Source organism: Thunnus albacares, chromosome 4, assembly GCF_914725855.1.
Source record: "Thunnus albacares chromosome 4, fThuAlb1.1, whole genome shotgun sequence".
Classification (NCBI taxonomy): domain Eukaryota; kingdom Metazoa; phylum Chordata; class Actinopteri; order Scombriformes; family Scombridae; genus Thunnus; species Thunnus albacares.
The window spans coordinates 27,655,406-27,683,229 of NC_058109.1; the positions used below are offsets into that span (position 1 = coordinate 27,655,406).

Below are 27,824 nucleotides of genomic sequence, written 5' to 3' on the forward strand. Positions count from 1 at the left end.
GCAGTCTACGTCACTTCATGCAAAAAGAATTTGAAATCTTTCAACTCAAAAGAGATCCGCAGCTTTGACTCATAACAAACAGGCAAAATCAGAAGATAGAGATTTTAACAGCTACAGTACACGTGTTTCAAATGGTTACACAATAATACTTTTTTCCCTCAAGTACCTCCTCCTCTTCAAAATCACAAAATGCAACCAATTAGGACACATGGCAACAGCCTTTTCCTATTAAATGGCGAAAAGCTGTCTAATTTCACACCTCCTAACGATGACAAGTAATAGCAATGTTTGTAATTTCAAACATCAACATAGACTCACCACTGTGCCACTTTAGTAGAAGTATTTTTCACATTTTGTGGCTGATTAAAATAAATATGCTTTTACACAACCTTTTTCGAACGTCTTTTTGCAAGCATGTCTGTGTTGTGCAAGTTCCTCTGGCTTACATCTATACTGTTGCATTTTCCAAGATGGTAAATCCTGAGTATTAGTATATTAGTATATTAGTATTGTACAGTTATGCAGCTGCAGGGAAAGAATTTCCTGCACCACTGTCAGCTTTCTGTTCTGTAGTTAAGCTCAAAACTATAAATAACTTGCCATATGTAAAGTTTTCATTTTGACATTTTGTTCAGTTAAAAAATTGGTGAACCTAATACCAAGTATATAAAAGTACTTGGAGGGTTACTTTAAGTTTTAGGTGGGATTCACATGACCATATCCTTTACTAAAAGAAACAACTTATAACTGAGTTATTTAAGATTGACATTGGCTTTTAAAACTTTAGCTTCATCACCTACATTTATCAAAGCAAACCTGTCTTAAAATATGTCTCTACAAATCTGCATCGGCTTTTAACTTTCAGAGGAAATGTGGGCCTAGATTACTGGCCATGTTAGTGGTGCCACAATTCACAACCTCTTGATTATGGTCTTTACTGTATTCCACTATAAAGCAGTATTGATTGACCCAGAATTTGAAATGTCTACTGATCTGAAACTTTCTTTTATAAGACTTTGAGTGCTCTTTTGTACATTCACTATGCAAAAAAGGGATGTTTATCAGAATCCCTGTTTATAGGCTAAAATCACCTCAGTTGATTTCAAGATCTATAAATGACATTGGTGAAATCACAGTGCAACTCATTTTAAAGAATATTCTTTCCATTTTTAATACATTGTCACAACAAACAATAGTTTTTACTTTGATATGAAATGTATTAATTTCATATGAAGTGAAAATGGCTTTAATTTCAACCCTAGAAACCAAATGCTATTTAATGCAATCTATTTAATATTTAATGCAGTTCTGTGTGTTTGATTGGAAGACAGAAAGAGCATGTATTCCTCTGCAAAGAGCAGGGGGAATTATGTTGCTGCTTCCAGTGTCATATTTATGATACCAAACATTCAGGTCACTGTTGCACTCAGAGTGCTTCCTCTACGCTTTTGGCTACTCTGTGTCCGCTCGTTTAGATGGGCTGGATTGATTTTTGGCTTTTTTGGGAGAAGGGGGGTTTGATTATATTGAGTGTCATCTGTAATTCTGTTACTGTGTACAATTCGTTCATACAGCGATCAACTTTTATTCCGATTTCAGATAAACAGGATTGTGATTGGCTGTTAGATCCGTGCTCCTGTGATGATTGGCTGTTCCTTGTTTCCGGGGCTCCGCTGTGCGCTCACTGACGTTTTCTCGGTCTGCCCCGAGACAGACTGGAGAGAATGGCTGCCAGTGGAGGTTAGCGAAAATCTGCATTGTTTTGTGTACTAATCAGACTTAAATAACGCCTTTTAAAGTTATAATGTGTGTGTTTGTATGTTCGTGGATTATAGTAGTACAGACTAGTGGAAAGAGTCGTGACATGTTGCATTCTCGGTAAAAGGGGTCAAGCTCTTATTGACTCCTCAAAAGTGTTGGCTCTGTTAGCTCCGGCTAAGCAGCTAACGTTAGCTGTGTGGCTAACTTTCGGCCGGTTAGCTCGCTACCCACACAGCTGATTGTGTAAACACTTGTTTATGACAAGGGACAAAGATTAGAGAAGTTGTAGTTACAGCTACTGTTTTCGGTACTGACGCACTAGACGTCGTGTGAAATACTGTTATGTTTCTCTAAGGCAGGGACGACAGGACTAAAAACATCTCAGGTCTTTATCGCTCTTTTATATCTCGCAATGTTGTGTCAAAGAAAGCTTGCTAACATTAGCTTGGTGACTAGCTGCCTGCTAAAAGTTAAGCTTGCATGTCAGCCAGCTAATTTAGCCGCGAGCACTGCTGTTCCTCGAAATAAACAAACATTTTGGCAGATCACAATCGGGCTATTCGTTGTTAAATACTCTTGAAGTTGCCTTGCAGCGTAGTTAGCTGCCTGCACAGTTTACGGCAGACGCCGGGCACTGATGTGAGCTGTTAGCAGGCTAGCTACCACCTGGCGAGACAGTAGTTTTCTGTTCACTCATCGCGAGTCTTTGTCCTGTCAGGGAGTAAGCGTTGCACAACACGAGGTATTTTGTTTGGAAAAGTTTTCTGTTCTCAGTAGCTGAGGACACACGACTATATTGAAACATTACTGAAGGCACAAAGTTTCAGTTCCACTTGTATAAACTTAACCACGACACATGTGATAAGAAACATGTTTACTTCGCAGAACAGCACTGAATCCGCGACTTTATAGGCCCAGATGTTATCCGTATGTCTTGTGTTGGGAAGTGGGAACATGACAACTTTTGCCCAAAGTGAGAAACAAGCAGATGTAGAACAAAACGATGAAAGGAGATAAGTTTTTGCAGTTGTCACAGTCATTATTATAACCGGGTCACATACAGTTGTATGCAAGAGTTTGGGCACCCTTTGACAATTAACATATTGTGGTAGTTTTTTAATTGAAAAGATGTAAATACGGCCTCTGGGATATGGAACATAAAACACAATGTTTTCAACAAATATTAGTGCATAGTTACTTTTATGTTATAATCTGATCAAAAATAAAAACATCATTGTGGCATGTGCAAAAGTTTGGGCATCTTAAGAGTTCTCAAGTCTCAGATTCTTTTTACAAGGTCTCAGACTTTAAGCAGTCCATTAGGTCTGAGGCATGTCAGCAGTTGTCATTAAGAAATGTCAGGTGGTGCCAATTTCCAAACTTTACAAATATTCTGACTCTTCAAACCATGTGCGAACACTCAGCAACCATGGGTTTCTCTAAGCAGCAGTGTAAGACTCTGAAAATGAAAGTTATTGATGCCCACAATGCAGGGGAAGGCTACAAGAAGATAGCAAAGTGTTGACAACTTGCAGTTTCCACAGTGTGAAATGTAATTAGGAGATGGCAGTTTGGGAGAACTGTGGAGGTTGAGATGAGATCTGGAAGACCAAAAAAACTCAGAGAGAACTACTCGTATGCTAGTTAGAAAGGCAAATCAGAAGCCCCATTTGACTGCAAAAAACCTGCAGGAAGATTTAGCAGACTCAGGATTGGCGGTGCACCGTTCCACCGTGCAGCAATGCTTGCACTAACAAAACCTTCATGGAAGAGTCAGAGAGTCCTCATAATGAAATCCAATGTCATAAGTATGTCACAGAAAAGCCTGATGCATTTTGGAAACAAGTGCTGTGGACTGATGAAATTAAAATAGAACTCTTTGGCTACAATCAGCAAAGGGTATGTTTGGAGAAAAAAAGAGCAGCATTTCATGAAAAGACCACCTTGTCAACTGTTTAGTATGGGGGTGGATCTATCATGCTTTCGGGTTGTGTTGCAGCCTGTGGCACAAAAAACATTGCACAGGTGGAGGGAAGAAAGGATTACACTAAATATCAGCAAGTTCTACAAGCAAACATCACACCATCTGTAACAAAGCTGAAGCTGAAAAGAGGATGGCTTCTACAACAGGATGATGATCCTAAACATACCTTGAAATCTACCATGGACCAACTCAAGAGATCCAAGCTGAAGGTTTTGGAATGGCCCTCACAGTCCCCTGACTTAAACATAATGGGTAGATCTTAAAAGAGCTGTGCATGCAAGATGGCCCAAGAATATAGCAGAACTAGAAACCTTTTGCAAGGGAGAATGGGTGAAAATCCTAAATACAAGCATTGAAAGATGTTGAGCTGGCTACAAAAAGCTTTTGCGAGCTGTGATATCTGCCAGAGGGGGTGTTCCTAAGTGCTGACTCTGTAGGGTGCCCAAACTTTTGCACATGCCAGTGTTTTTTTTTTTGTTAAATGTATTACATAAAAAGTAACCATGCATTAATGATTGCTGAAAATATTGTGTCTTATATTCCATATCCTAGCGAAGCTGTGTTAACATCTTTTCAATTAAAAAAATCACCAAAATATATTATTTGTCAAGGTGTGCCCAAACTCTTGCATACAACCTTATACTCTTGGCCCATACCTACTGTAAATCAAAACACGTACTGTACCTTTCTCAATCGAAAACATGCTTGCAGTATTCATTTACAGTAAACGCTTCAGACAAATATCATTTATTTTGTTTTTTATCTTAATATATTAAAGATTCATAGTCATCATGCCAGCATTTTAAGTAGTCACCTTTATGTCATCATGACTCTGCCATCTGTCTCGTCTTGTGCTCTGTTGTGTGTAACACAGTACATGTGTTGTCATCATACTATGTTTATTTTTGTGTTTACATTAGACTGCACAACTATATAAAAGTGATTGAATGAAGGGTCTGAAAGTGCAAACAGGAATTACTGTTTACCAATTAGAATTTTATAACCTGCTATGGCATCACTTGCTTTTTGAAATAGGAGTCTGATCAAGTCTTTCGATGTTGTGTACACCATAACTTAATGTGCTGATCTTGTGATTTTCTCTCTCTGTGTGCTGTGTTGTTCAGAGGTAGGGAAGCTGTTACAAGTACAAAATGGGACACCTCCAAGCACCAACTATAACGGGGTAGATGCTGTTCATGCCTGTAACATCCTTCAGCAGCTCAAAGCTTTGTATGATGAAGCACAGCTCACAGACATCGTCGTAGAAGTGGACCATGGCAAGACTTTCTCATGTCACCGAAATGTCCTTGCAGCAATCAGCCCATATTTTAGGTAGGAAATGTTGGATGTGTACAAATGTTTGTATTTGCACAACTCACTAAGTGGAAATGTTAAAACCTTACCTGGTTGTATTGTCAGCTGGGTTACTAGGTAACTGATAAAGGTTATACAACTCAGATAAAACTTCCTTGTCAAGTTTTAGCACATTTGAATCAAAATGCAGTTGTTGCGGAGAATCAATTATTAGTTAATCACGTTTGTGTTTTCTCCACCATCACCACCAGGTCCATGTTCACCAGTGGCCTTACAGAGAGCAGCCAGCGTGAGGTCAGAATTGTTGGGGTGGAGTCTGAATCCATGCACCTAGTCCTAGACTATGCCTACACGTCCAGGGTTACACTCTCTGAGTCCAACGTCCAGGCCCTGTTCACAGCAGCCAGCATTTTCCAGATTCCTGCCCTGCAGGACCAGTGTGCCCAGTTCATGATCAGCAGGCTTGACCCCCAGAACTGTATTGGGGTCTACATGTTCGCTGATGCCTATGGGCACCAAGAGCTGAGGGAACGCTCACAGGACTACATTCGCAAGAAGGTCAGTTGAGCATGAGCATGGGATTAGCTATTTGCATTTTGATTTAATGATTATGCCTGCTTCTGCATTTTTTGTAAATTTTTTCTTTCAAATACATATATTGCTCTGGTCTTATGTGTGTGACCAGCGCTTTGTTTGTGATTAGTGTTTGGCTGCTAAAAACTGACATTTTTGTGTCTTTGTGGTAGTTCTTGTGTGTTTCATGGGAGCAAGAGTTCCTCCAGATGACCAAGGAGCAGCTGGTCAGCATTTTGAACAATGATGACCTCAATGTGGAAAAGGAAGAGCATGTCTATGAGAGTATAGTCCGCTGGCTGGAGCATGACCTGCCTGGCCGTGAGGCCCACCTGGCCGAGGTTTTTTCCCAATGCATCCGTCTGCCTTTGCTGGATGAGGCCTTTCTCAGTCGGATACCCGCTCCCTTTGCTGGTGCCCTGTCCCTGTCTAAAGACCCTGCTGAGGCCAAAACCCGCCTCACTGGCACCAATGGTTGCCCACAGCGCCTGGGAATGACTGCTTCTGAGATGGTCATCTGCTTTGACGCCGCTCACAAACACTCAGGGAAGAAGCAGACGGTGCCTTGCCTGGACACAGCCACAGGAAAGGTGTTCAAGCTCTGCAAACCACCCAATGATCTCCGAGAGGTCGGTATTTTGGTGTCCTCAGAGAACGACATCTACATCGCTGGCGGCTACCGACCGAGCAACAGTGAGGTGTCCATTGACCATCGAGCAGAGAGTGACTTCTGGCAGTACGAACACGCAGGCAACAGATGGCTTCCACGTGCACCTCTGCTGAGAGCGAGGATTGGCTGCAGACTTGTGCACTGCTGTGGGAAGCTTTATGCACTGGGAGGCCGAGTATACGAAGGTGATGGGCGAAACGCATTAAAGTCAGTAGAGTGCTATGATGCCAGGGACAACTGCTGGACAGCAGTTAGTCCCATGCCAGTGGCCATGGAGTTTCACAGTGCTGTGGAGTACAGAGACCGCATCTATGTCCTCCAAGGTAAGTGTAGACTTCCCAAAGGATAGATGTACATTTTTTTTACGGCTGTCTTAATACAATACTCACATGTCCATATGTCCATTGAAACCACTTTTGGTTGCTGCTATTGTTCCTCCTGTCTGTACTGGCTTTGAAGAGACCTCTTCCTAACACCAATGTAAGAGATGGGGGACAAAATCCACAGTCCTCGTTCCTTGGGGGAAAAAAAAAAAAAATCAACGCTTCAGCTGAGGCTAGTATGAGACTTTAGTAGTCGATAAAAGTTACAGTCTTCATACATAACTCCCTACTTGTGTTTAATGCCACAGCAGCTCAACCAGAAAACACTGCCGGGGGAAACACAAAAAGGGAATTTTGCAAGAAAAAGACTTCAAGACTGTGGATTTTGTATTTTGTCTTCTATCTCTTACATTGGAACTGCATTCAGAAAGGATCTCTTGATGGCTAGTATGGACAGGAGGAACAATTACACCAACCAGAAACTTCTTCAATGTACACATATTGAAATTAACTCATAAAATGTGCATCTATAAAATTGCTTAAGATGTCAGTGTTAATGTCATGAATTCAAAATGATCTGAAAGTACATTCATGAAAAGACATTTAGATGACACACATTATAAAGTATATGTGAAAGCAGTTGATCTCAGCTCTAAATAACATTCCTTTTTGTTTTTTGCAGGTGAATATTTCTTCTGCTTTGATCCCCGTAAGGACTATTGGAGTCATCTTGCCCCTATGAGTGTTCCTCGGAGCCAGGGTCTGGCCGCCCTGTATAAGAACTGCATTTACTACATTGCCGGCATCTGCAGGAATCACCAGCGCACCTTCACTGTGGAGGTCTACGATATCGAGAAGAACTCGTGGAGCCGCAAGAGAGATCTGCCCTTTGACCAAGCGACGAGCCCGTACATAAAGGCCATGCTGCTGCAAGGCCAGCTACACCTGTTTGTACGAGCCACACAGGTCATGGTGGAGGAGCACGTGTTTCGCACCAGCCGCAAGAACTCCCTTTACCAGTACGACGACGAGGCAGATTTATGGACCAAAATCTATGAGACACCCGACCGCCTCTGGGATTTGGGCCGCCATTTTGAATGTGTGGTGGCCAAACTTTACCCACAATGTCTACAGAAAGTGCTTTGAGGTAGCTCATTTTGTGAACCCAATCTATGAGGCAGAGGGAGAGTAGTGTGGTCCTGCCTGCCTTGTGCCTGGTGTTACCTTGGGTTTGCACCACAAGGACCATTTTTGGTTAAGTCTTAAGTCGTTCAAACTTTGGTTTAACATGATCAAAACGGGGGTGCTTTTAAAGATTGCAGTATTTTTTTTCCAGACAGCACCAACTACCCACACTGATGCTTGTTTAAGAAAACCGTACAATGAATCATAAGTGCAATTATACTATTTTTTTTTTTTTTTGCTTGTTGTTGAGCCATGCTGTTCTATTTTTGTTTTAGATACGTATATAGGTAAGGATTTTTACAAATGATAAGCATGTGTATGAGGGTATTGACAAGATAAAAGTGCCCTCTGGAGATATGGATGCTACGTGTCAGCATAAAGTTAAAATCTATGTATATATATATACATATACATATATATATATATATGTATGTATATATATATAAATAACTATATAAACTATATATTCATACGGGTAAGATGAGTACCATAGCTCATTAGTAGGTTGCTGGCTCTGAGGTTTGTGTGTGTGTGTGTGTGTGTTTTTTTTTCCTAGTCTGTGCTCAAGTCTCTGCAGCTTTTTTTTTTTTTTTAGATGAGTTATAATTTGAAGTGTGCTTGTGATTTACATTACCGTCGTGTTTTTGAAGCTTGAAGCTTGTGTGATACTTTTATGGCCCTCTCCTCCTTCACAAGCGTCAGTGTGTCAAACAATACACTATGTTTGGCTTCCGAGCTATTTTTAAGTTTTGTTTGAGATTCCAGTTGCATGGGGGCTCATACCTCCCACTCTTTTGAGTTGGCATCCATTTTGTGTCACATGCGAAGACAACTTAAGTGAAATGTTAAGAATACTCACTCTCCACATTGGAGAAATAAGGACGGAGTCAAATCTGTGGCAACACTAAGTGGAAAGTTCAGACCAACTAACAGGCTTACCTCAGAAACTTCAGAGATATTTGATTAGGAGAAAAGGGACATTTCAGGCCATTGTGTTGATTAAGCAACTGTGTGAAAAGCTCAATTGAGCATTGAGCTCTGTTGAGGTTGTTTTTTGACATCTGGTTATAATCATTTGAAAAAGGTTGAAAGAGCCTTCCTCTTCAATGCCAAAAAAGCATTTGAGGTCTTGTTATAGCTGATCTGGACATTGAAAAGAATTTTGTGGTAGCAATAACTCATGGAACTGTGATTAGGCTATATATTACTTTAGTAAAAGTGCATTCATTGTTTTGTGTGCTTGTCTCTGCTAGTGAAAATCACCTTAGTTCCAATAATGATTGTTTGGCTGTTGCATGGGTGTAGGCTTGAAGTGATGCGTAATTTAGTGCAGATCATTTTGAGATGCCAATGTGCCTGTGGCTAGAAAAAAGGGGCATCAGAATCAAAAACTTTCTCCTGATGAAGAATATCTGAAAAGTCTTAACTCGGCGTTGCACTGAATCACTCTCCACTTCAACGGTCCTTAACTGCAAACTTTATGAAGCACCCTCCTGAAAAAGCAGACAATATAAACTAGTGAGGGTGGCCTGGGTTGTGTGCTAATTCATCTAACAGCCATGAATCCGCCTTCAGAGGACACAAACTGTTGGTGCTGCTTTTTTTTTTTTTTTTTTTTTTTGACAATCTTGTATAGAAGGAGTAATACCACCACTGAGTGGCGTTCCCTGTCAGCGTGTGACATTTTCAGTGCCGTCAATTTCCTCATGCAGGTTCCTGTGTCATCTTTGCACTACACATTTCCCTTGTATTTTATCTTAACGAAGAGTGCCCCTCTATTCAGAAAAAAAAATATGTTTTAGTAACCATATAGCAATCATCTAAGAGATTCACATGGAATTGAATACCAGAAGAGTCACATTTATTAAGGATTTGTGAACATAATATAACTTCTCCAAGAGAAGATCCACCTTTGACTGACTTTGAGCTGGTTTTAAATCGACCTGGCTTGAACAATGCCCTCAAAACAGCCCTCATCAAGGGTGAGAGAAGGTTTGAGCTTCATCCACATGTCTACAGACGGCCATTTGAGAACCAGGAACGGAGAACTCTCAGGATTTCTACTGATACAGTACTGTATTTAAATGTTTTTGTTATGTGTAATATACTGTACTATAGGTTTGCTGTACTTGCACAGTTTTTTAAACTTATCTTCATTTTCTTTTATAACTTGAAAAATAGATGTGATTTCTTTTTGTTGTCTCCAGTGGCTGTTTTTTTTTCTTTATGTAATTACCTATTTAGTTATGGTAGAGTAATCCTGCTCTGTTGAGAAAAAATGATTACCCGCACGAGTGATAGATTTTGTTCCCTCCCTCCCTCCCTCTGTAGTACAGTAGTATTTCTTTGTAACATCTCACCGAAACTAAGCATTACAGATCAACTTTCAAACACCAGTCATGTAATACAACAAGCTAACAAACAGCTTTCTGTGTTCAAGAGTTAGTGGCCGTCGGCTGCAAAACATTGCTAATTTCTGGACATCTATATGCATCACTCATGGGTGCTATTTCATTGAGTTCTTCATTGCATTTCTTTCCTCACTTTTACTTTGCTGGTTTGTCTGTTTTGGGTTGCGGGTTATAGTGGTGGTTGAGTTCAACTGTGAAATTCACATTGCACATAATTTGAAAATAAAACTATTAAAAGTGAAATTTGTTCATTTATTCTATATTTTTAACGGGTAGGCTTGTGTTTTTGTCACATTTTTTGTAATGGAGGCGGTGGTCACGGTCAGAAATAGATACACTGACAGGAGTGAAACCCACATTAACCCACTATAAGCTGACGTAACTTTAAGTCAAGTCATAACACAGTAGAGTGGGATGTGACCTATCGGCTGAAAATGATGCAGAGGCGACAAAGCTTTTGTACTTGTGAACCTGAAACTCCCATGATGTATATAGAGTACTCATCAAAACTCAGAAGCCCCCAGGCCACCGATGTGACACGTGACCACACATTCAATAAAGCAGGAGGCTGAAAGTTTGCTGGAAGAGAAAAACGGGCTGCGAGGACGCTCAATAATAGGTAAGGTTTACTTTGTAAAACATTTATATATGAGCCTACTTCTCTTTAAAGCGTGGAAAGCTACAGATTTAATAACGTAGTTTCTTTGTATGGCTGGTATCTAGAAGGGTCCACGTGTGAATGATTTCCGTTCGGCTCCGAGTGGAAGAGAAGAAGAAGAAGAAGAAGACGAGCAGGAATCTTCTTCTTTTCACTGAAAACATTTCTTAAGAATTACGTCAACACTTCTGGTGTAACAGTTCAACTAGTAACAGTTTACGCTAGTTTTGGAGGAGAAAAAAAGCAGTTCGGGTTTAATCAAGAAGTGGAAGTTTCAGCATCCCTCGCTGGAATGAATGGATGCATTTATTTGTGAATGGAGACACATATGTGACAAATTACTAAGGACGCTTTCAGCCTGGCTGACAACTCAGCAAATACAGTCGAGACAACTTCAGCTGTTCGTACAGCATTAACAGGAGCCTTTGCGCAACGTAAGCCTGATTAATTAAACAACCTGTCACATAATCTCTGCATTTGGTGTTAGAGGCAGAAGAGGTACTAAACTTCTGTATTTAAAGGCCAAAAAAGTAATTTTTGGCTATATAAATGATGTATGTTCACATATAGTTGCTATTTAACTGAAGAGCACGATTTTATGATGTAATTAGCATTTTGTGTTTCTTATTCATGATGAATCAACCTTATGTTCACAAACATGACTTCTGTAAGCAAATCTGTCACAGAAAACAGTGAAATCTTTGGTATAGTTGTCATCTTGTGTAAGTCTATGTATTAAACTGCCTTTGAATCAATTTGGCAGTGAAATGTTCACTTTTGAAATTCATCTACTCATTTGCTGACAAGAAATACACAGACTGTATATTTAAGCTGAAGTATCAATTCTGCATGTGAATATGATCTGTTGTACATAATTAAGCATTTTTAATGTGCACTTTATGGTCTCAGTTTTCTTAACATTCATTTTGATAATGTATGTTTCTCTCTCTCTGAACAAGAAAATGTCCCCAGCAGCAACAGATGAGTTGCACTGCAAACCCCTGGATGGTGGTTGGGGTTGGATGGTGGTCTTTGGGGCCCATATTTCCATTGGATTTGCCTACGCCATGCCCAAAGTCCTCTCCATTTTCTTCAAGGAGATACAAGAGGATTTGCAGGCCAGCTCCAGTGATATAGCGTGGATTTCCTCTATCATGCTGGCTGCCATGTATGCAGGAGGTGAGTCAGTCAGTATTTGTTACATATTTGTTGTGGTAGCCTTACCTTTCTAAAGATCTGAGTTGTGTTCGTTCCATGTTGGTGCTTGGTAACATCCTAGTCTAGGAACATGTCATTCAAAAGTCCACTTAATTTCAATGCATTTATTTGTTGGGTGTGTTGCCTTAGCCTATTTCAGTATACAGCAAGCATATGCTGTTCTTGCATCGTCTGTCTTTATTAAGCAGGCCTACAATGCTGAACTGGAAATTCACTGCAAAAAGACTTTCAGTCTAACTGATTTTCAGATACATTTTATGCCCCCGTACATCAACAGTTTGTTGCATTTCCCGAGAATACACTCATTATTGCAGTTCATAGTAAATGAGGTCCTCTTGTGGAGAGCACAGCTAAAAATAGGCCTCACTTGAGAAAAATGAGATGCAAAATGCTGCTGAAAGTGTGCAGAGCCCCTCAAAGTAGTTCACAAATGATTGAATGATATGATGAATGATTTGCACTGCAATTAGTATTTTTTGTCTTTTTTAGATTTTTTTCTTTCCTTTTTTCTTAATGTGAAATAAACCCAGGTTCATTTCTGATGGAAAAAAATCAATCAAATCAATCAAAATTGCGACCAAGATATTTACTGAGTGGGATATTTTACATTTGAAAAATGATGTAATGGTTTCACTGTTTCTAATCTACCTCAGACGTACTGTATTTGGCATTGTTGTGCTGCAGTTTCTTGTTACTTATGCTGATAAGCAAATATCAGCAGATATTTTCTACATAAAAAAACAGCTGGTTACCATAAATTAAATAACTTCAAATAACAGAGTTTCAGCAGAGATGTTAGGAAGTCAGTGTGGTGTAAGTTGTGAATGTATCTATATATGAGCCTGCAAATAACAACCTACAGGTTAACCAGGCTGAGCTCTTTTTTTATCTGTTTGGGTTGTATTGTCTTGTGTTACCTTAGTGCTCTGACACAACAAGCTCACTTCCAAGAAGTGGCACTGACAAAAGTTTACTGATCAAACACTATTTTAAGCTGCACTTGAACACACCACAGTAGGTACAGCTAAATGGACAGCTGACTGCAGACTTGCATGCCTGTGTGAGAGGGAATGAGTTGTTAGTGGTATGTATTTGTACTAATCAATCAGCATCATGGCAAAAATCAGAGAAGTAAATCTCAGTTTTATTGCAAATGGGGAAAAAACCCTTTAATTATTGGGCATCTGAAGAAAACAACTGTTGTGCTGTACGTTCACTTGGACCACATATGTAATTGATGAATTGGCTTCACATGACTGACTGCACCCACTGAAATAGTGTTAGGCTGCCTAATAAGGGGAATGTTGTTAGCAAGTACTACTCATCTGACTTAAATTTATCTATCCACACTGACACTGATTACTCTGAGCCATGTATTAGTAGTTACTGTTTTCTTCTTCAACATTCAGATACATACATACAGTAATTTGATGCGAAAAGATCTGAAAGAAATAGTTTTGACTTGATAAGAATATGGTTTGATGCCCCTGATGCTTTTCCCTACACTCTGACCCATAATAGCACTGTCAGACTAAACAGGCTAAACGACAGTTTAGTTTAGTTGACAGTCGCCATCCCTGAACTACTTGAATAGTGGTCTCCAGCCTTTTTAGCTTCTGACCCATCTTTGTTAAGCACTCATCACTGGTTGAAGATGTTAGAGGTGTGAGTAGTTCAGCCAAACAGTGTTACTCCTTTCTCCGATTGTTTAATAGGTTTTAGAGTCTTGAAGAGGTAAATAAACATTTATCATCTTCTTCTTTCCTATTTAGTTGATAATCCTGCAGTCCCTCTTCCTCAACACTCAGGTTGTGAACCAATAGATTTCCTCTGGATCTTGTAGTTCACGCCACCCATGTCTGGTTGTGATAATCTGTGTTTGAAATATCCAAAAAATATTTGGTCCCTCTCCACAATTTCACCGGCCTCAAACAGGAAATACTGGCTCCAGTGATCATTTGTTCAACAATAATCAAATAAAAATTTAATTGAATTGGTAAGGTTCCAAAACAAATGTATTACAGTACTTTTTAAATTTCTGTTTCATAGGTGCCATTACTCAATCTAATCTTTATTAGTTCCTGCTGGCATTGTCTCTACTTTCCTGTTTCCTCCAGCTTGCATTGGCTAGATCCACAGTTACTGGTTGCTGGATTAGATATCAAATGTGTGTGAAACAGTTGACAACTCTAAACCACTGAGTTGCTGGATACACATTGCATTTTGTAACTCATGGGGCTAGTCTGAAGATGTCCTGTTGTTTTAATCATAATTATGATTGTTGGATTATTGACAACATTTTTATCAGCCACAAAGGAAGTGCAAAAGACCTTTACTCACTCGTCAGTTAGAAAAACAGAAATGACTGTGTGTATTGTCTCATGTCATGTTGTAGGTAATGCTGTGTTTGAGTGACTCATTAGATGACAATAAAAGTCTTTATGAGGCTTTACATGAATTCATCAGTAGCTGCTTTCAAGGTTACAGGACAACAGGGTGTGTAACTCACCTGCACTCGAGTCAGAGAGGCCTAACTGGTGAAATATTCCCCTCCACTGTGGCTCCGGCACAGGGCTTTATCATATTGTCCTTGGCAAAGCTTCAGCAATGTCACCTAGTGGAGGAGAGAGACAGGGGGAATATATCAGAGGAAGGTTCAGCACACTGGGATCTGACACCAAGTCCCCATGGGAGAGACATGACAGCCTTTTCAGAAAACCTCTGACTCAAGGAGTCCAAATGATAAAGTTATGATGAAAGTGGAAATGGTGGTAGTGTGGGAGATGCCCTATTGTGACACAAGTACAGTGAGAGAGATGATCTATCTTTGACCCCCGCAGGCACCTGGTTAACTGTATAAACAGCGGGATGGATGTTTTTATTCCATGTACAGTACAGTGGTACAGCAGGTACAGTTGTTGAGGACAGTTCTTTCAAGCTCAGCATTAAGCGAGAAAGAAAGATTAAAAGAATAAACAACTGAAAACTTCTCATCGCGTGTCAGTTGTAACTGATTTTCACTTATTTTGTACATGCACATGGGTAAATGGCCCTAAGCGTCAATGAATTGTGTAAGCAAGTCCTGAACATGAAGATTCCTGGCAGGTTAGGAGCTTGTCAGACAGGAATGAGCAGCTGCAGAAAAGTTTAGCAGCCGTTTTATTCTCCTCTCAAACCTTTCATTCTGTATGCTGGAGCTGAAGTATTCTGTTTAAGGAAGAACAGGTTTACCACACACTGCTGCTTGATATCACAAATAGCTTGTAGGTAGCGTGACATGCTAATGGACTTCATTGTACTACAATGCACTGCAGTAGCTTCAAGATATACAGAGGCCTGAGGAAAAGAAGTAAGATGATTCTGTTATTCATGGTGAAAACTGCAGTTTATTGTGGTCTTATATTGTTTTTTTTTCAGCTTGGTCCTTGTATTCCTGCTTTTGACAAGCTGCTGCCTGCTAGTTCGCAGCAAACTTCTGGAAAAGTCCATGCATTCATGTCACAACAAGGGCTGGGTATCGAACCTCAATACTTTCCCATACCAACCAAAATGTGTGTGTAGCATCCAGTACCGAATACCTAATCAGATGCTTAATTTTTCTTTATTTTCCACTGTATATTACTCATAGTAAGATAAAATTAAAAACAGATGCTTTTGAGAAGTTAAGATTATTTTTGTTAAAGCTGCACTAATCAATATGTTTGTATAAACAATGGCTCAAATGGCTGTGTGTAATGTGAAAGAGGTCACTTATAGTGAAAACCCCACATAGAAATATCACCCAACTCAGCAGTTCACATCATCTCTATGGAGTGTTTTAGGGTATTTTTTACAGCCCTCAACTTTACTGATGTGGTTCAGTCTCACTGCCCACGTCAACCCTTTTTCCTGCCGTAGCTGGCAGCTGTTTTCAGCACATTTTAGAGTATTTAGCAGCTAAAGACATAGTTCTTTATCTCAGCAGTTTATGGAGACCAAAAAGGTGAGTGAATAGTCAACTTACATCTGTCAGATGGGCAGAAACTCCAACTCCAAATGAATGCTAATGTTGCTCTGTGTATTCTGCTGGATGTGTAAATAGGCAAGTGTTTGCTAACATGTTGGTGTTATCACCTGTATAAAGTGATAAAGTCAAACGTTGCAATGGTTAGCTTGTTGTAGAATTCTGCCTCCCAAGGGGCCAAAAAAACTCAGTAGTGCTACTTCTGTACTGTATTGAAACTCAGGTATTATATTGTTCCTGGTATCAGAAAATGTCAAGCCAGAACTATGCCTTTTATAAGTAGTTATATCTAGAGAGGCACATGGCATATAGACATTTAATTAAGAGAATTATATAAAGAATGTGTTTACGGACATGAACAAATCCTTGATGTGCACTTGTAATAATCATAAATATAGTCACCTTTTGAAGGAATCATTTTAAGACAACAGGCTTTCCTTCATGGTATTTTTTCCCCCATGTACTGAGAAATTAATCATCAGCCATGGTAAACATGCTCTTGAAGACAGTAGGTGTTTGCCAAATATGTAATCCTCTTACTGCTCACTGGGCAGTTTTCAATTATCACCATCCACACACAGGCCCTTCGCACCAATGACTTGAAAAGCTGCAGCATGTTAAGTTTTCAATAATCATGGCAGCCTATATATTAGTTTGATTGATGCTCTCTGTATTTCTCTATATGAAATGAGTAAGATGAATATATTTTCGGACGATGGGTTTTTGTAGCAAGGAGAAGAAAGAAGTTTTCATTATAGTTTGCTGCAGATGGACTGGTGGTGCAATGTCACTCTTTCAGGCAAGGTTATGAATGAAGGGATGAGTGACAGCATATAAAAGGCTGTTTAATTGCTGATTGATCACTGAGTGAAGTATTTTACATCATCAGGGGAGAGTATAATGAGTCGCCAAGTTGCTTCGTAGTGGACGCAAAAGTGTGGTGGTGTTCCATCCTCCGCTGTGATGTCCTTTTGCCCTTGGTTTAGACCTAGTGAGAACTGGTGCTGTTGTTTGCACATCTCCCAATCCTGGATCACTAAAAGCAGGTAAGTTATTTATGAAGTCTTTTTACATTCAGATTTAACATAAATCTAAATAAATCTCTCGCTCTCTTTCTCTGTCTTTCTGCACGTCTTTGCAGGACCAGTCAGCAGTTTGTTGGTCAGTCGCTTTGGAAGCCGGCCAGTAGTCATGCTGGGTGGACTGATGTGTGGGGTCTCCATGGTAACTGCCTCTTTTGGGAGCTCCATCATATACCTCTACTTTTGCATTGGCATCATTGGAGGTACAGTACTTGGATATTTATTTTCTCTTTTTTAAAAAAAGAATTCATTTGCATACCTGTGTTGGGAATCCAAAGCATCGAGTTTCTTTCCATAAACAGTTAGATGTCCATGAGATCACAGCCCAAAACTCAGACATGAGTACTAGCGTATTTGTAATAAAGTGAATGAGCCAGCAGGTTTCATGATATGGATCCCTGCCTTGTTTACCACTTTACTCACTATTCCCATCAGCCCTGGTTAAGCTCCTCTGGGGATGGGAGGATGGCAGTCTTCATCTTTTCACATCCGCTAAAAATCTCTGGGTTTCCAGATCTGCTTTCCCTGGCTGCTCTGCCGTGCTGTCTGTCAGGGCCCAGGGCATTTGCCCCGGCTCCTTGGGTGCAGTTAGAGCGCCAAGGGGACGAGGACCAGGACGGTAATTAAGACAGAACTGTCCCTGATCCCACAGAGCATGGTCTTCCGTGGCCCTCTGCACTCTCCCGTAGGCTCCTATCATGGTCGTCACATGGGGGCTCCCTGCCACCCTGCGAGGCTCATTACCTTGCCAAGGACTGCTGTGAAGGATTAATAGGCCCAGCAAGTGGCTGGGCCATGTGTGGTGCCGGGGGCATGTGTGTGCCCTGCTCTGCTCCCCTGTGCCCTGGCACACTGACACATAGGCATTGGCGGTTTCACCTAGCAGACATGCAGATATGCTTACACACATGCATACATGAATACACACGCATATGCAAACTAGTTTGTCAAAAAACTTCACAGACTCAGTGAATGGCTTTTGGTAAGTAATTATCCTTTTATAGGAGTGTTATTTTGAAGTAGGCATGAAAAATCAAGGTTAGCTTTACTGTCATTACACAAAGATGCAGAGAAGCTGTGGTGGACACACACGGCCTGAACATCAGATGTTCAAGATCTGAAAAGTCCACATTTTAGATTATTTGGGGCAACAAAAGGCGTTAAACTGATTAATTGTTATAGAAATCTGCTATATAGAACAAAAACATAGTAGTGGCAGTAGCAAGTTAGTGAAAAACTGTAATATTAAAGTGATAATGTGCAGGGATAGGGAATTATAGGAAATCTTTCATTTCTTTTTTGTTACCGCAGAAACCTGGGGTTCAATTCTCAGGTGCTGATACCTCTGGCTTGCTTGTGTGTTCCAACATAATAGGCAGTGTTTGCATGTGGGATCATGGTGAGGGATCATGTCCTTGTCACTGCACTAGCGAGGTTGGTTGGGGCACTTGCATGGAGGGGGGTGAACCTCCCATGTGTTACGCCCTCCTGTTGAAACTCACTGGTGAAAGGTTTCACACAGGAGGCACATGTCTTATCACTCGCACCCCAGGTCAACAGTGGAGTTAGACTCGAGTGCAGCTGGAGATTTACTGTAGTTTTTAATGTCCACATGCCTACAGTACACTCTCATGTGGACAATCTGGGGTCCTCTTGTTGGCTGCCTTGACAATACAAAGAATGTTGATGGACTTTACACTGTGTATTGATCAGTAGCCCACCAGTAAAGACACTGAGATAAGGTTAAAAAAAACAGTGGAATATTCCTTTAAGGGTAAATCACAATTAACAATTTAAATGAACAATTTATAAAATAAATACATTTTGTACAAAAAATAAATTTTGTAAATAATTTTGTAAACATGTCTTTAATACTATATCTATTTATAACATTATATTTACAGTATTTTATTTCATCATATGTTGCTATTTCTATATTCATTTAATTTGTCTTGAATATTCCTGCAAACCCCCTAATCAAGAAATTCTCAAGAAATTATCTGTTACCTGCCAATAAGATAAGATTGATAAGTGATCTTTGGAAGACCGAAGTTTTCCTAAACTGTTGAGAAATCTGAATTGTTATCCTGACCCCCACAAATATGATAAGTTGTTCACCACACATTGTATCTTCTCCAGTGCTTTGAGTAACTTGTTATGTAATCCTGATTTACAGTAGTAATTCAATGACTAATTAATGCCACATTCTTTGTGAACATATGAATTATTGTTGTTTTAAACTCTGATATATACTGCATGTATGTATGTATAATATATAGTATATTTGAATAGAGATATTCACAAAAAACAAAACCCTTTTCCCTTGCACTTTCTTGTGGGACAAGAGAAGAAGTTTCAGTTGACATTAGAAAGAGAGAATATAGTATCCTAACCAGCTACCTGTAGCTCTTCATCTTCATGGAAAATGGTCATTTTCTGAAAAAAAAAAAAAATCTATTAAATTGATTTTTTGGGGTAAAGCGGCAAGAGAGTGAATGTATTACCTAGGCTCTCTAATTTATTTCTACTTAAATGAAGAAATTATTTCTGAAATAATTCCAGCGTTCTCAAATGAGATTTGAGCTGGCAAAAGTGAAATGAGATGGAACCTTAATGAGCACCAAGCAAGAATCAGCCCTTAATTTAATTTATGTTCCCTTTGGAGTTTAGGTTCAGGAGGGTTTTCTTACTTAAGATTTTTGGAATGTGACTGTGTTCTCTCATGTTTATACACAGGTTCTGGACTCTCCTTAAACCTGAATGCATCTCTCACCATCATCAGCAAGTATTTCCTGGCAAGGCGTCCTTTAGCCAATGGACTGGCCATGGCAGGGAGCCCAGTATTTCTGTGTGTTCTGGCTCCTTTCAACCAATATTTACTGGACAACTTTGGCTGGAGAGGAAGTCTCCTTATTCTGGGGGGTCTGATGCTCAACTGTTGTGTTGCTGGGGCCCTGATGAGACCTGTTGTTCCACCTCGTAACTCATCCTCTGCACCACAGAAGAAAGTGGAGGAACAGCCAAATGACTGCAACAGTAAGCTGAAAGGAAACTGTAAAAAAACTCCTAAGAAGTTCTTGGATTTGTCCTTCTTCAAGGATAGAAGCTTCATCATTTACCTCATTGGGAATATGATGTTCATCTTTGGTGCCTATGCACCCATTGTGTTCCTGTCATCCTATGCTATTAGTTTGGGTGTAGAGGAGTACTCTGCAGCCTATCTGCTCTCCATTATGGGCTTTGTGGACATGTTTGTTCGGCCTGCCACCGGCCTGGTAGCCAACAGCAAGTGGATCAGGCCCAGAATTCAGTACTTTTTCAGTTTTGCCATGATATTCAACGGCACGTGCCACTTGCTGTGTGCACTCATCAAGAGTTATACCTTCCTGCTGGTCTACACAGTAATGTTTGGTGTGGGTTTCGGCATGGTTTTCGCCCTGATTTTTGAATGCCTGATGGACCTAATGGGAAATGAACGCTTCTCCAGTGCTGTTGGACTGGTCACCATCATCGAGTGTTTACCCATGCTACTGGGACCACCTGCTGCAGGTAACTGTGCACAAAGAACATAAAACTATCCATTTACAGGCATGACAGAATCAGTGTGACTCATTTAAAAAAAGCTTCTCCACTCAGGGCCCAAATCAGGATATCCAGTACTCAGTATTTTAATTTGTCATGTGCTTGTGGTTCATGCTTGTACTCATAAATCAGTGTTTTTAATTTTTATAAATACTCATATACAGTATGCATTATTACTGTTGTTTTATCCCCATGATTATGAGAAATACATTCATACATCCTCTGCCCAGTTGTGGCTCTGCCCAGCTCACCGCCTCACACTAAATTTCACACTAAACAGTCTACATGTAAAGTCTCATGTGTTTCCTCTAAGACTCACATTTTAATAACTTTGTTCATCATGATGTGAAAAAAAATCAGATTTCCATGCAGTCAGAGAAATAAAAAGTGTGCGTCCTGGTCATAGTTAAGTGAAAAAAATCCAAGCACAATGCAGAGCGTCTCTCCTGCTGCTGACAGCGCCGTCAGCAAAAGAGTCAATCATACAGGTTTTTAGAGGAGAGGTTGCACCAACATCTGGTTCAGAAGTAGTTTAGCAGACTTCACTAACACTGAGTACTGGATAGAGGGCATCGGAGAAGTGAACAGAAAGGAGTTGCGTCTGTCTTGGTCTCTGCCCTCCATTTCTATCATCCTTTTATGTTTTGATTACAGGTAGTTTTGTAATTAGGTTAGATTTTGAGACCACACCCGATTAGTTAGATGATTTGAATCATTGCGGCCTAAGGGGCAGCCCTATTTCTATGTCTACCTACCTATGGATTGTTGAATCTGATAAGCAGTTGCACAAACAATCCAATCATGTGTACATATCTCTCTCTGTCTCTCTCTTACATGGGCACAAATATTTACTTTCAGCTCATTTCAGATTGCCTTACTCTGTTTCTGTGACTGAAGGGCCGAGAGGAAGTAAATAATGTACTCATATATGACGTTTGATTAGTCTCAAAACCTGCACACATAAAAACCAGGTGCGTGCATGCAACCCTCTCTATGCACTTGCGACTGCTCAGCGCTCACTTGCTTGTCAAGTTGACTTTTGAGACTTTAAATAATGATATTTAGCAGCCTATTCTCCGTTTTGTCACTACCTACATTTATGAAAAAGTGTTAGAAATCGCAAAAGTCTGTTTAAACACACTTTCAGATTTGCGAAACCTTTATTTTTCTTATGAAAACAGAAAAAATATTGATTTTACTAATATTTCTCCATTCAGACTGTTGATATTATATCTAGGTGTGTCCAGCCATCAAACTTAAATTTAACTTCACTCTAGTGCCTCCTATGTGTTCCTCACATATCCCATGGTTAATTGTGTGTGCTTCACTTCACTTCATTCCCTTAGCGAACTGACCCATCAATCTGTCATTTGTTGATCTGTATCTTTTGAATCTGAGAGATCTTGACAGCATTTAAGTTTTCTTAGTCACAGAACTAGGTTACAGTCTGCTATAGCACATTTAACACATGGTCTTTGCTGTATGAAAATGTGCGTCTGCCCCTTTTCCTGGAACATCTTTAAGGTTTTGATTTCAAAACGAAACAAAAAAGTTTTTTGGAGGCAGCTGCCAAATAAGTAAAGATGGTCCACATCTGCAATAAATGGCTGTGGAAAACTGTGCATCATATTTGCCTTGTACTGTAGGCTAACAGCAGGTAGCTCTCTAAAGCTCTTGGTCCCCCACTTCATCTCTGTGTTGCAGCTGCATCTGCGATTGTTTGATTATGTCGTTGCCCCAAACGAACCCCCCTGGATGTGGATGAAGTGGTAGCATATTTCTCCCAGTCAGTATTTCTTGGCAGAGGTCAAAGCATTAAAACATAATATCATGATGATATCACGAACATGTACAATAAAGCCTAAAGCTGCTCTCTGTTTTTATAGCTAAATGAGCTTTAACCTATGGTATTGTAAACAGTTCTGAACAAAAAAGTACAAAAGCACACCCTTAATCCCAGACAGTTCTCATGAGTGCTCCAGAGGTCAATTTACCTTGATTAGATCATCAAGGTAAGGTGAGATCAGATATGTTGTCTGGTGAAATCTCAAGTATTCAATAATCAATGGATGATGTTAATAATTAAGACAATATTGTGTCATAAATTAAGTGAGTATGCTGTTAGTGGGGATTTTTGTAGTGGGTCAGACTCAGTTTATTTTTTATTCAGCATCAACCCACAGGCTGAATTTCTGCTTACCAGCACATCAAAAAGGATAAAAAACATTGTCATCTGAAGCCTTATATCTCCAGCATTCTTTTGTCTCTGATGGTGCTTTAGATTGAAGTGTTGGACAGCTACCTTCATGGTCTAAATAACTGTGTAATCAGAAGGATATTGTTTACAGTCACTGCTTCCTTGCCATTTTCAGGATTGGTGCACTTTTGAAAGGCCCACTATAAAACATTCTTCCCTTGATCTAGTAAAAACAGAATGTGATCTAATGACAGTAACTGGCTCTAAAAAAGGAGCCACTGAGGAAAATTGTTTTGAGTTACAATTTGTCATCAGTGGAATAAAAGCACTTTGAATTTAGACATTGTAGTTGAAATCTCAGCCAGTAACAGCAAAGAATTTCTTCCCAGTGCCTCCAGCATGTACTGTAGATGAGTTAATGCTGACTGCTGAGGGAGATAATTTGTTGTGAAATAATCTTAAAGAAATTTGTCACTGTGCTGGACAGATGCTGTGTAGAAAACTACACAAAAAGCAGCTATTAAAAGGTCCATACTGATAGCGAAAACAACAAAAGAAGGGGCCTCTGTTTTGTTAAACTTAAAAGTCAGGAGCCACTAGAGTTTGCAGGGCCTTGTGGAGACTATTTGACAGCCTAAATGATGATTATTCACACGTTCTAAGTTAACGGTAGATATTATAGAATGGCATTTTGATTTGTTAATGAAGGTGTGGCACAATAAGTAGGAAACTTACTACTTATCAGGCAAGTTTAATCAAGTAAGCCAAAATCACTAATATGCCTCAGATAGCTTTACAATCTGTGCAACATAAAAAACCTCTTGAATTGATCCCTGAGTCAAATATGGAAAAAACAATCAAGGTTTATTGCACACAAGAAGGTTTATATCAGTGGTTCCCAACCTTTATGTTTGTGATGCCTTTTTAAATGAGTATGTACTTATTTTGTGGAACCACTGAACTTCCAACAGCTTCTACTTAACCCATCTGGTGAATTATGTCAGCCATTACATTAATTACATGCACAGTTGTTGGTTCCACCCCCTCCATAACAGTGCACCTCATAAAGTCCCTGTCAAAATGTGCACCACAGAATTGGAATTTAAATTCAGTGAATGGAATGAAGAGTAACTTTGCCACCATAGAGCAAGGACGGAAATTGAAATGCTCAGACTGTGCACCAGTCTATATGTCAACTTTAAGGTTCATTTACAGAGATCTGTTTAGTGTGTCTTAGACAAATACGTTGAAGAAGCTCTGTAGCTGTACATGACTTAATCAGCCATGCATATCACCCCCACTGACAAACTTTTCCTCCAATCTGAGTTTTAATGAGGTGGAAATTTATAGGCCCCCCAGTTTGTCTAGTGCGACCCTGTTCTGGGGTGCTTATTTAACAGGGTAAACAAATGCCTCCCTGCACATCTAACATTCTCCTCCAGAGGGCACAATCTTTATGGCTCCCCTAACTCGTCTGCTTGTTACTGCTCCCCAAAACCTTCAGGTCAATCCAATTAGGTGGAAGTGAGGTAAGTGGGTGTAATTAGCTTTTTGCTTTGGATGTTTAATGACACTCAGTTCAAACTCTCGTCATTAAAGTCCTGTACCTGGGCCATAATTAAGCTGTGAATACATTAAAAAAGAGGTGACTATGCCAGATGGACTTAATTACTGCTTAGCCAATCAAGGACTGTCTTAATGAGGGTGATGGTCATTGGCGTACACTCACCAGATGAGTGCTATCAATCAGATGATGCAGCCTGCATTGAGATGGTTGAAAATGATCCAAATGCAAAGTGACCCCTCCTAGTGCAGTACAGTAAAGTACACGCACACACACACACACAAACATCATTATCATATTATTCGTCGTAAAGATGGTAATTGGTGTAATTAAGGACAACTACCACGGAAAGTGCACTTAAATTTAACATCCGCTCTAATAAATTGAGATACTGTAACCGTAGCCTGTAAAAACATACTGTGTAATACATGTGCCTCCCAGTCTGTCACAAAAGTCAGAACCAAAGATTTCTTGGAGTTTGGAGGAAATCGGTTTATTCTGAATTTTTTAAAAAAGCCTCTGAGTTTTGTGATAATAAACAAAATGAACAAACAGATCAAAAATCACTTTTTCAAGGCAGGAAAAGAAAAAAAGGACTTTCTGGACCATAAGGAGAACATATTCCTGCTCCAAATAATCCAACTGTTGAAACACTCTACCACTGATTCAATAAGGCTCAAAATAGTATAAAGGAGAGATTGTAATACAGTGAGATGGACAGGCAGACAGGCCATCATACATGCTGAGAGTGAGAGAGATAGCGACACTTGCCAATCGATCCGTGTCTGGAGGCGAGGGGGTGGGTTGGGGTGGGGTGCGGTTAAGACTCTGAAAACCTGCAGGCTTAAATCTGATCTAAACCACATTTGTCACTTTTCTGCAGACTTGGGCTCGATATTTATGGCTCTGAGTATGGGTCTCTCTTCTGATTAGTTTTGGTAGCAGCCGTCCAAATTGCCTTTCCAGAGATGCAGGGAGAGCCAGGAAGGGTGTAATGGCCCTCTGTCATTTCCGACATGGCTCAAATTGGCCTGTGCTCTGACTCTCTCAAATACACACATACAGCCAAATGTGAGTTCGGTCTTGCTCTTCACCTTCAAACTTGTCAAGTGGTCAAATGAAGATACTATGCAGGTACATATTGTGTTTTGTTGTCATGGTGTACAACAGTCAAGTGTGTTTTTGTTTATATAGACATGACATGGTGTAAAATGAGTTGAACTGACCATCTCTTGGTTGGAAAAGTCATATAATAGTTGAATTTCTTTGTATGGTGAGTGAATATCTTTATTCACAAGTTCATTATTTAACCGTTCACCCTCTTGTCTCCACGCAGGGTCACTGGTGGACATCTTTAATGACTACAAGTACCTTTACCTCATGTGTGGCGCAGTGATCGTCACTGGTGGGCTCTTCCTCTTTGTCATGAACATCTACAACTATCACATGCTGGAAAAAGAGAAGGCTGCAAAGGACAGACAGCAGAACCCACAAAACTTAGAGAACCAGGACCAGGAGAGCATCTCAGTGCCAGAGATGCAACAGACCTCTAATGGCAGCAATGGAGCAAACTCAACACAAGGGCCAAATTAAATGTCACCTCTCTACTAAGTTTGCATGTTAGCGACATGTGTGTATGGTAGGTGTATATGGGTGGTAACGCAGTGTGGTGGAACGACAGACAGACAGTCTAACAAAGCTATTCCTGAAAATGCCAAACATTTGCCAGTTCCAACCTCTGAAATGTGCTGCTTTGCTCACTTTTATATGATTGTAGATTAAATACATTTTGGTTTTAGGCTGTGGGTTTAACAAACAACCGCTTTTGAGATGTCACAATGGACTCTGGAAAATTATGACTGTTATTTTTCACTATTTTCTGACTTTATAGATGAAATGTTGAATCAATTAACAGAAGAAATAACTGACAAATTAATCAGTTATATAAAAAAAAGTATTTGTTGCAGCCCCAGTTCATTCATTCATCTACTCAGTTTGTGTTTTGTCCCCTAGGATACATGGAAGTGTTGCAGATGATACACTGAACAGGGATGAATTACTTACATATACTCTTCAGTACTGCTGTGTATGTTGCTTTAAACCTGTGATGTGATATGACTGTATTACCTTAACTTTGGCTCTGTCACCTTTCAGAAAGTCACAGACAATGCTGAAAGGCACACAGTCTTAATATTTGAGAGTTTAATGTTTGCTGTAGTAATTTGAAGGATGAGTGGGTGACGTGTTCCTTTATTACAATGAACATGGGCTCTGTAGGGCACTCCCTATGAAAATATGAATTGTTCTTGTGGTAATGTGCATAATCTCTCGACTGCCATGAGATATTTTGCACTGTTTACATTATAAAACTGGCAATAGGTTTCACAGATCAAATACTGAAGCTGCCAGTAAAAACACAGAAATGCTAAAGAAGTTTTAAACCCTTTTTAGTTTAATTCATTTTAAATTAAGTACTAAAGTCTGTAATGAACATACAGTCACAAGCCTGTGATTAACTTTATCATGTTAACTGAAATGTGATATCAACTTATGATCATTCTCTGATTTATAGTAAATAATAATAGTATGTTTTTAGTCAGCGTTTATTAGATTTGAACTTTTATGCTGAGACACATAAACTGATATGTGTGCTACAGTAATATGTAATCATTTTGTTCTGACATTTAGCAGTGACATTTGTTATTTGTGTGAGAATGGATTTGCATGCCCTGTTAATTGGTTTAATGCTGTGTTTTAGTGTATTTGTGCATGTGAGTAGTGGATGTGTTTGTCGGAGTGCAAGTGAGTGAAAAAGAGAATATGAATCACACATTATTCTAAATCTGGCTAATATAAACTTTATATTTGAAGGTGATGGCAGCTTTTTGAAGTCTGTGTCTAGATTTAATGAAAGTCTTAAGTTTACTTGAATGACAGAAGTTTAATTGTTATTGCTGTATTTCTACTTGAGACATCTTATACATACACACGGGGTTATACAATGTACTATTATTGCTATGAATAACACTGAATTGTCAACCATATTAAAATTCATATGAATTTCATTCTTCTTTCTATTCCTTTATATTTTGGAAGTATTTTGTCCTATCAGAAATTTGTCTTGCACCAGTACAGACACATCTGTTTGTTGTGTTTGATGATTTTGTCCTGCAAATGAGAACAATGAATAGCCCGATGTCTTTTCCTTCATCACTTATTGCAGACTCACGACCAATGAAAGCATGTTTTTGCATTCCATATTCACATCTTCAAGCAGCGAGGTAAATGACACTCAGGCA

General features: G+C 39.7%; 2 protein-coding genes across 2 annotated transcripts; both read left to right on the forward strand.

The window, feature by feature from the left end:
• Positions 1-1,661: 1,661 nt before the first annotated feature.
• On the forward strand, positions 1,662-10,464 carry kbtbd8 (kelch repeat and BTB (POZ) domain containing 8). Its single transcript, XM_044350121.1, has 5 exons — positions 1,662-1,740; positions 4,870-5,077; positions 5,311-5,617; positions 5,806-6,625; positions 7,308-10,464. Exons 1-5 carry the CDS (start codon positions 1,725-1,727, stop codon positions 7,769-7,771), a joined length of 1,815 nt encoding a protein of 604 aa, XP_044206056.1. The 5' UTR covers positions 1,662-1,724; the 3' UTR covers positions 7,772-10,464.
• A 179-nt stretch (positions 10,465-10,643) lies between these two features.
• On the forward strand, positions 10,644-27,590 carry LOC122981506 (monocarboxylate transporter 2-like). The gene is made up of 5 exons (XM_044350251.1): positions 10,644-10,840; positions 11,839-12,058; positions 17,242-17,385; positions 19,919-20,731; positions 25,862-27,590. The coding sequence occupies exons 2-5, from the start codon at positions 11,842-11,844 to the stop codon at positions 26,116-26,118; spliced, it is 1,431 nt and encodes a 476-aa protein (XP_044206186.1). The 5' UTR covers positions 10,644-10,840; positions 11,839-11,841; the 3' UTR covers positions 26,119-27,590.
• Positions 27,591-27,824: the final 234 nt, after the last annotated feature.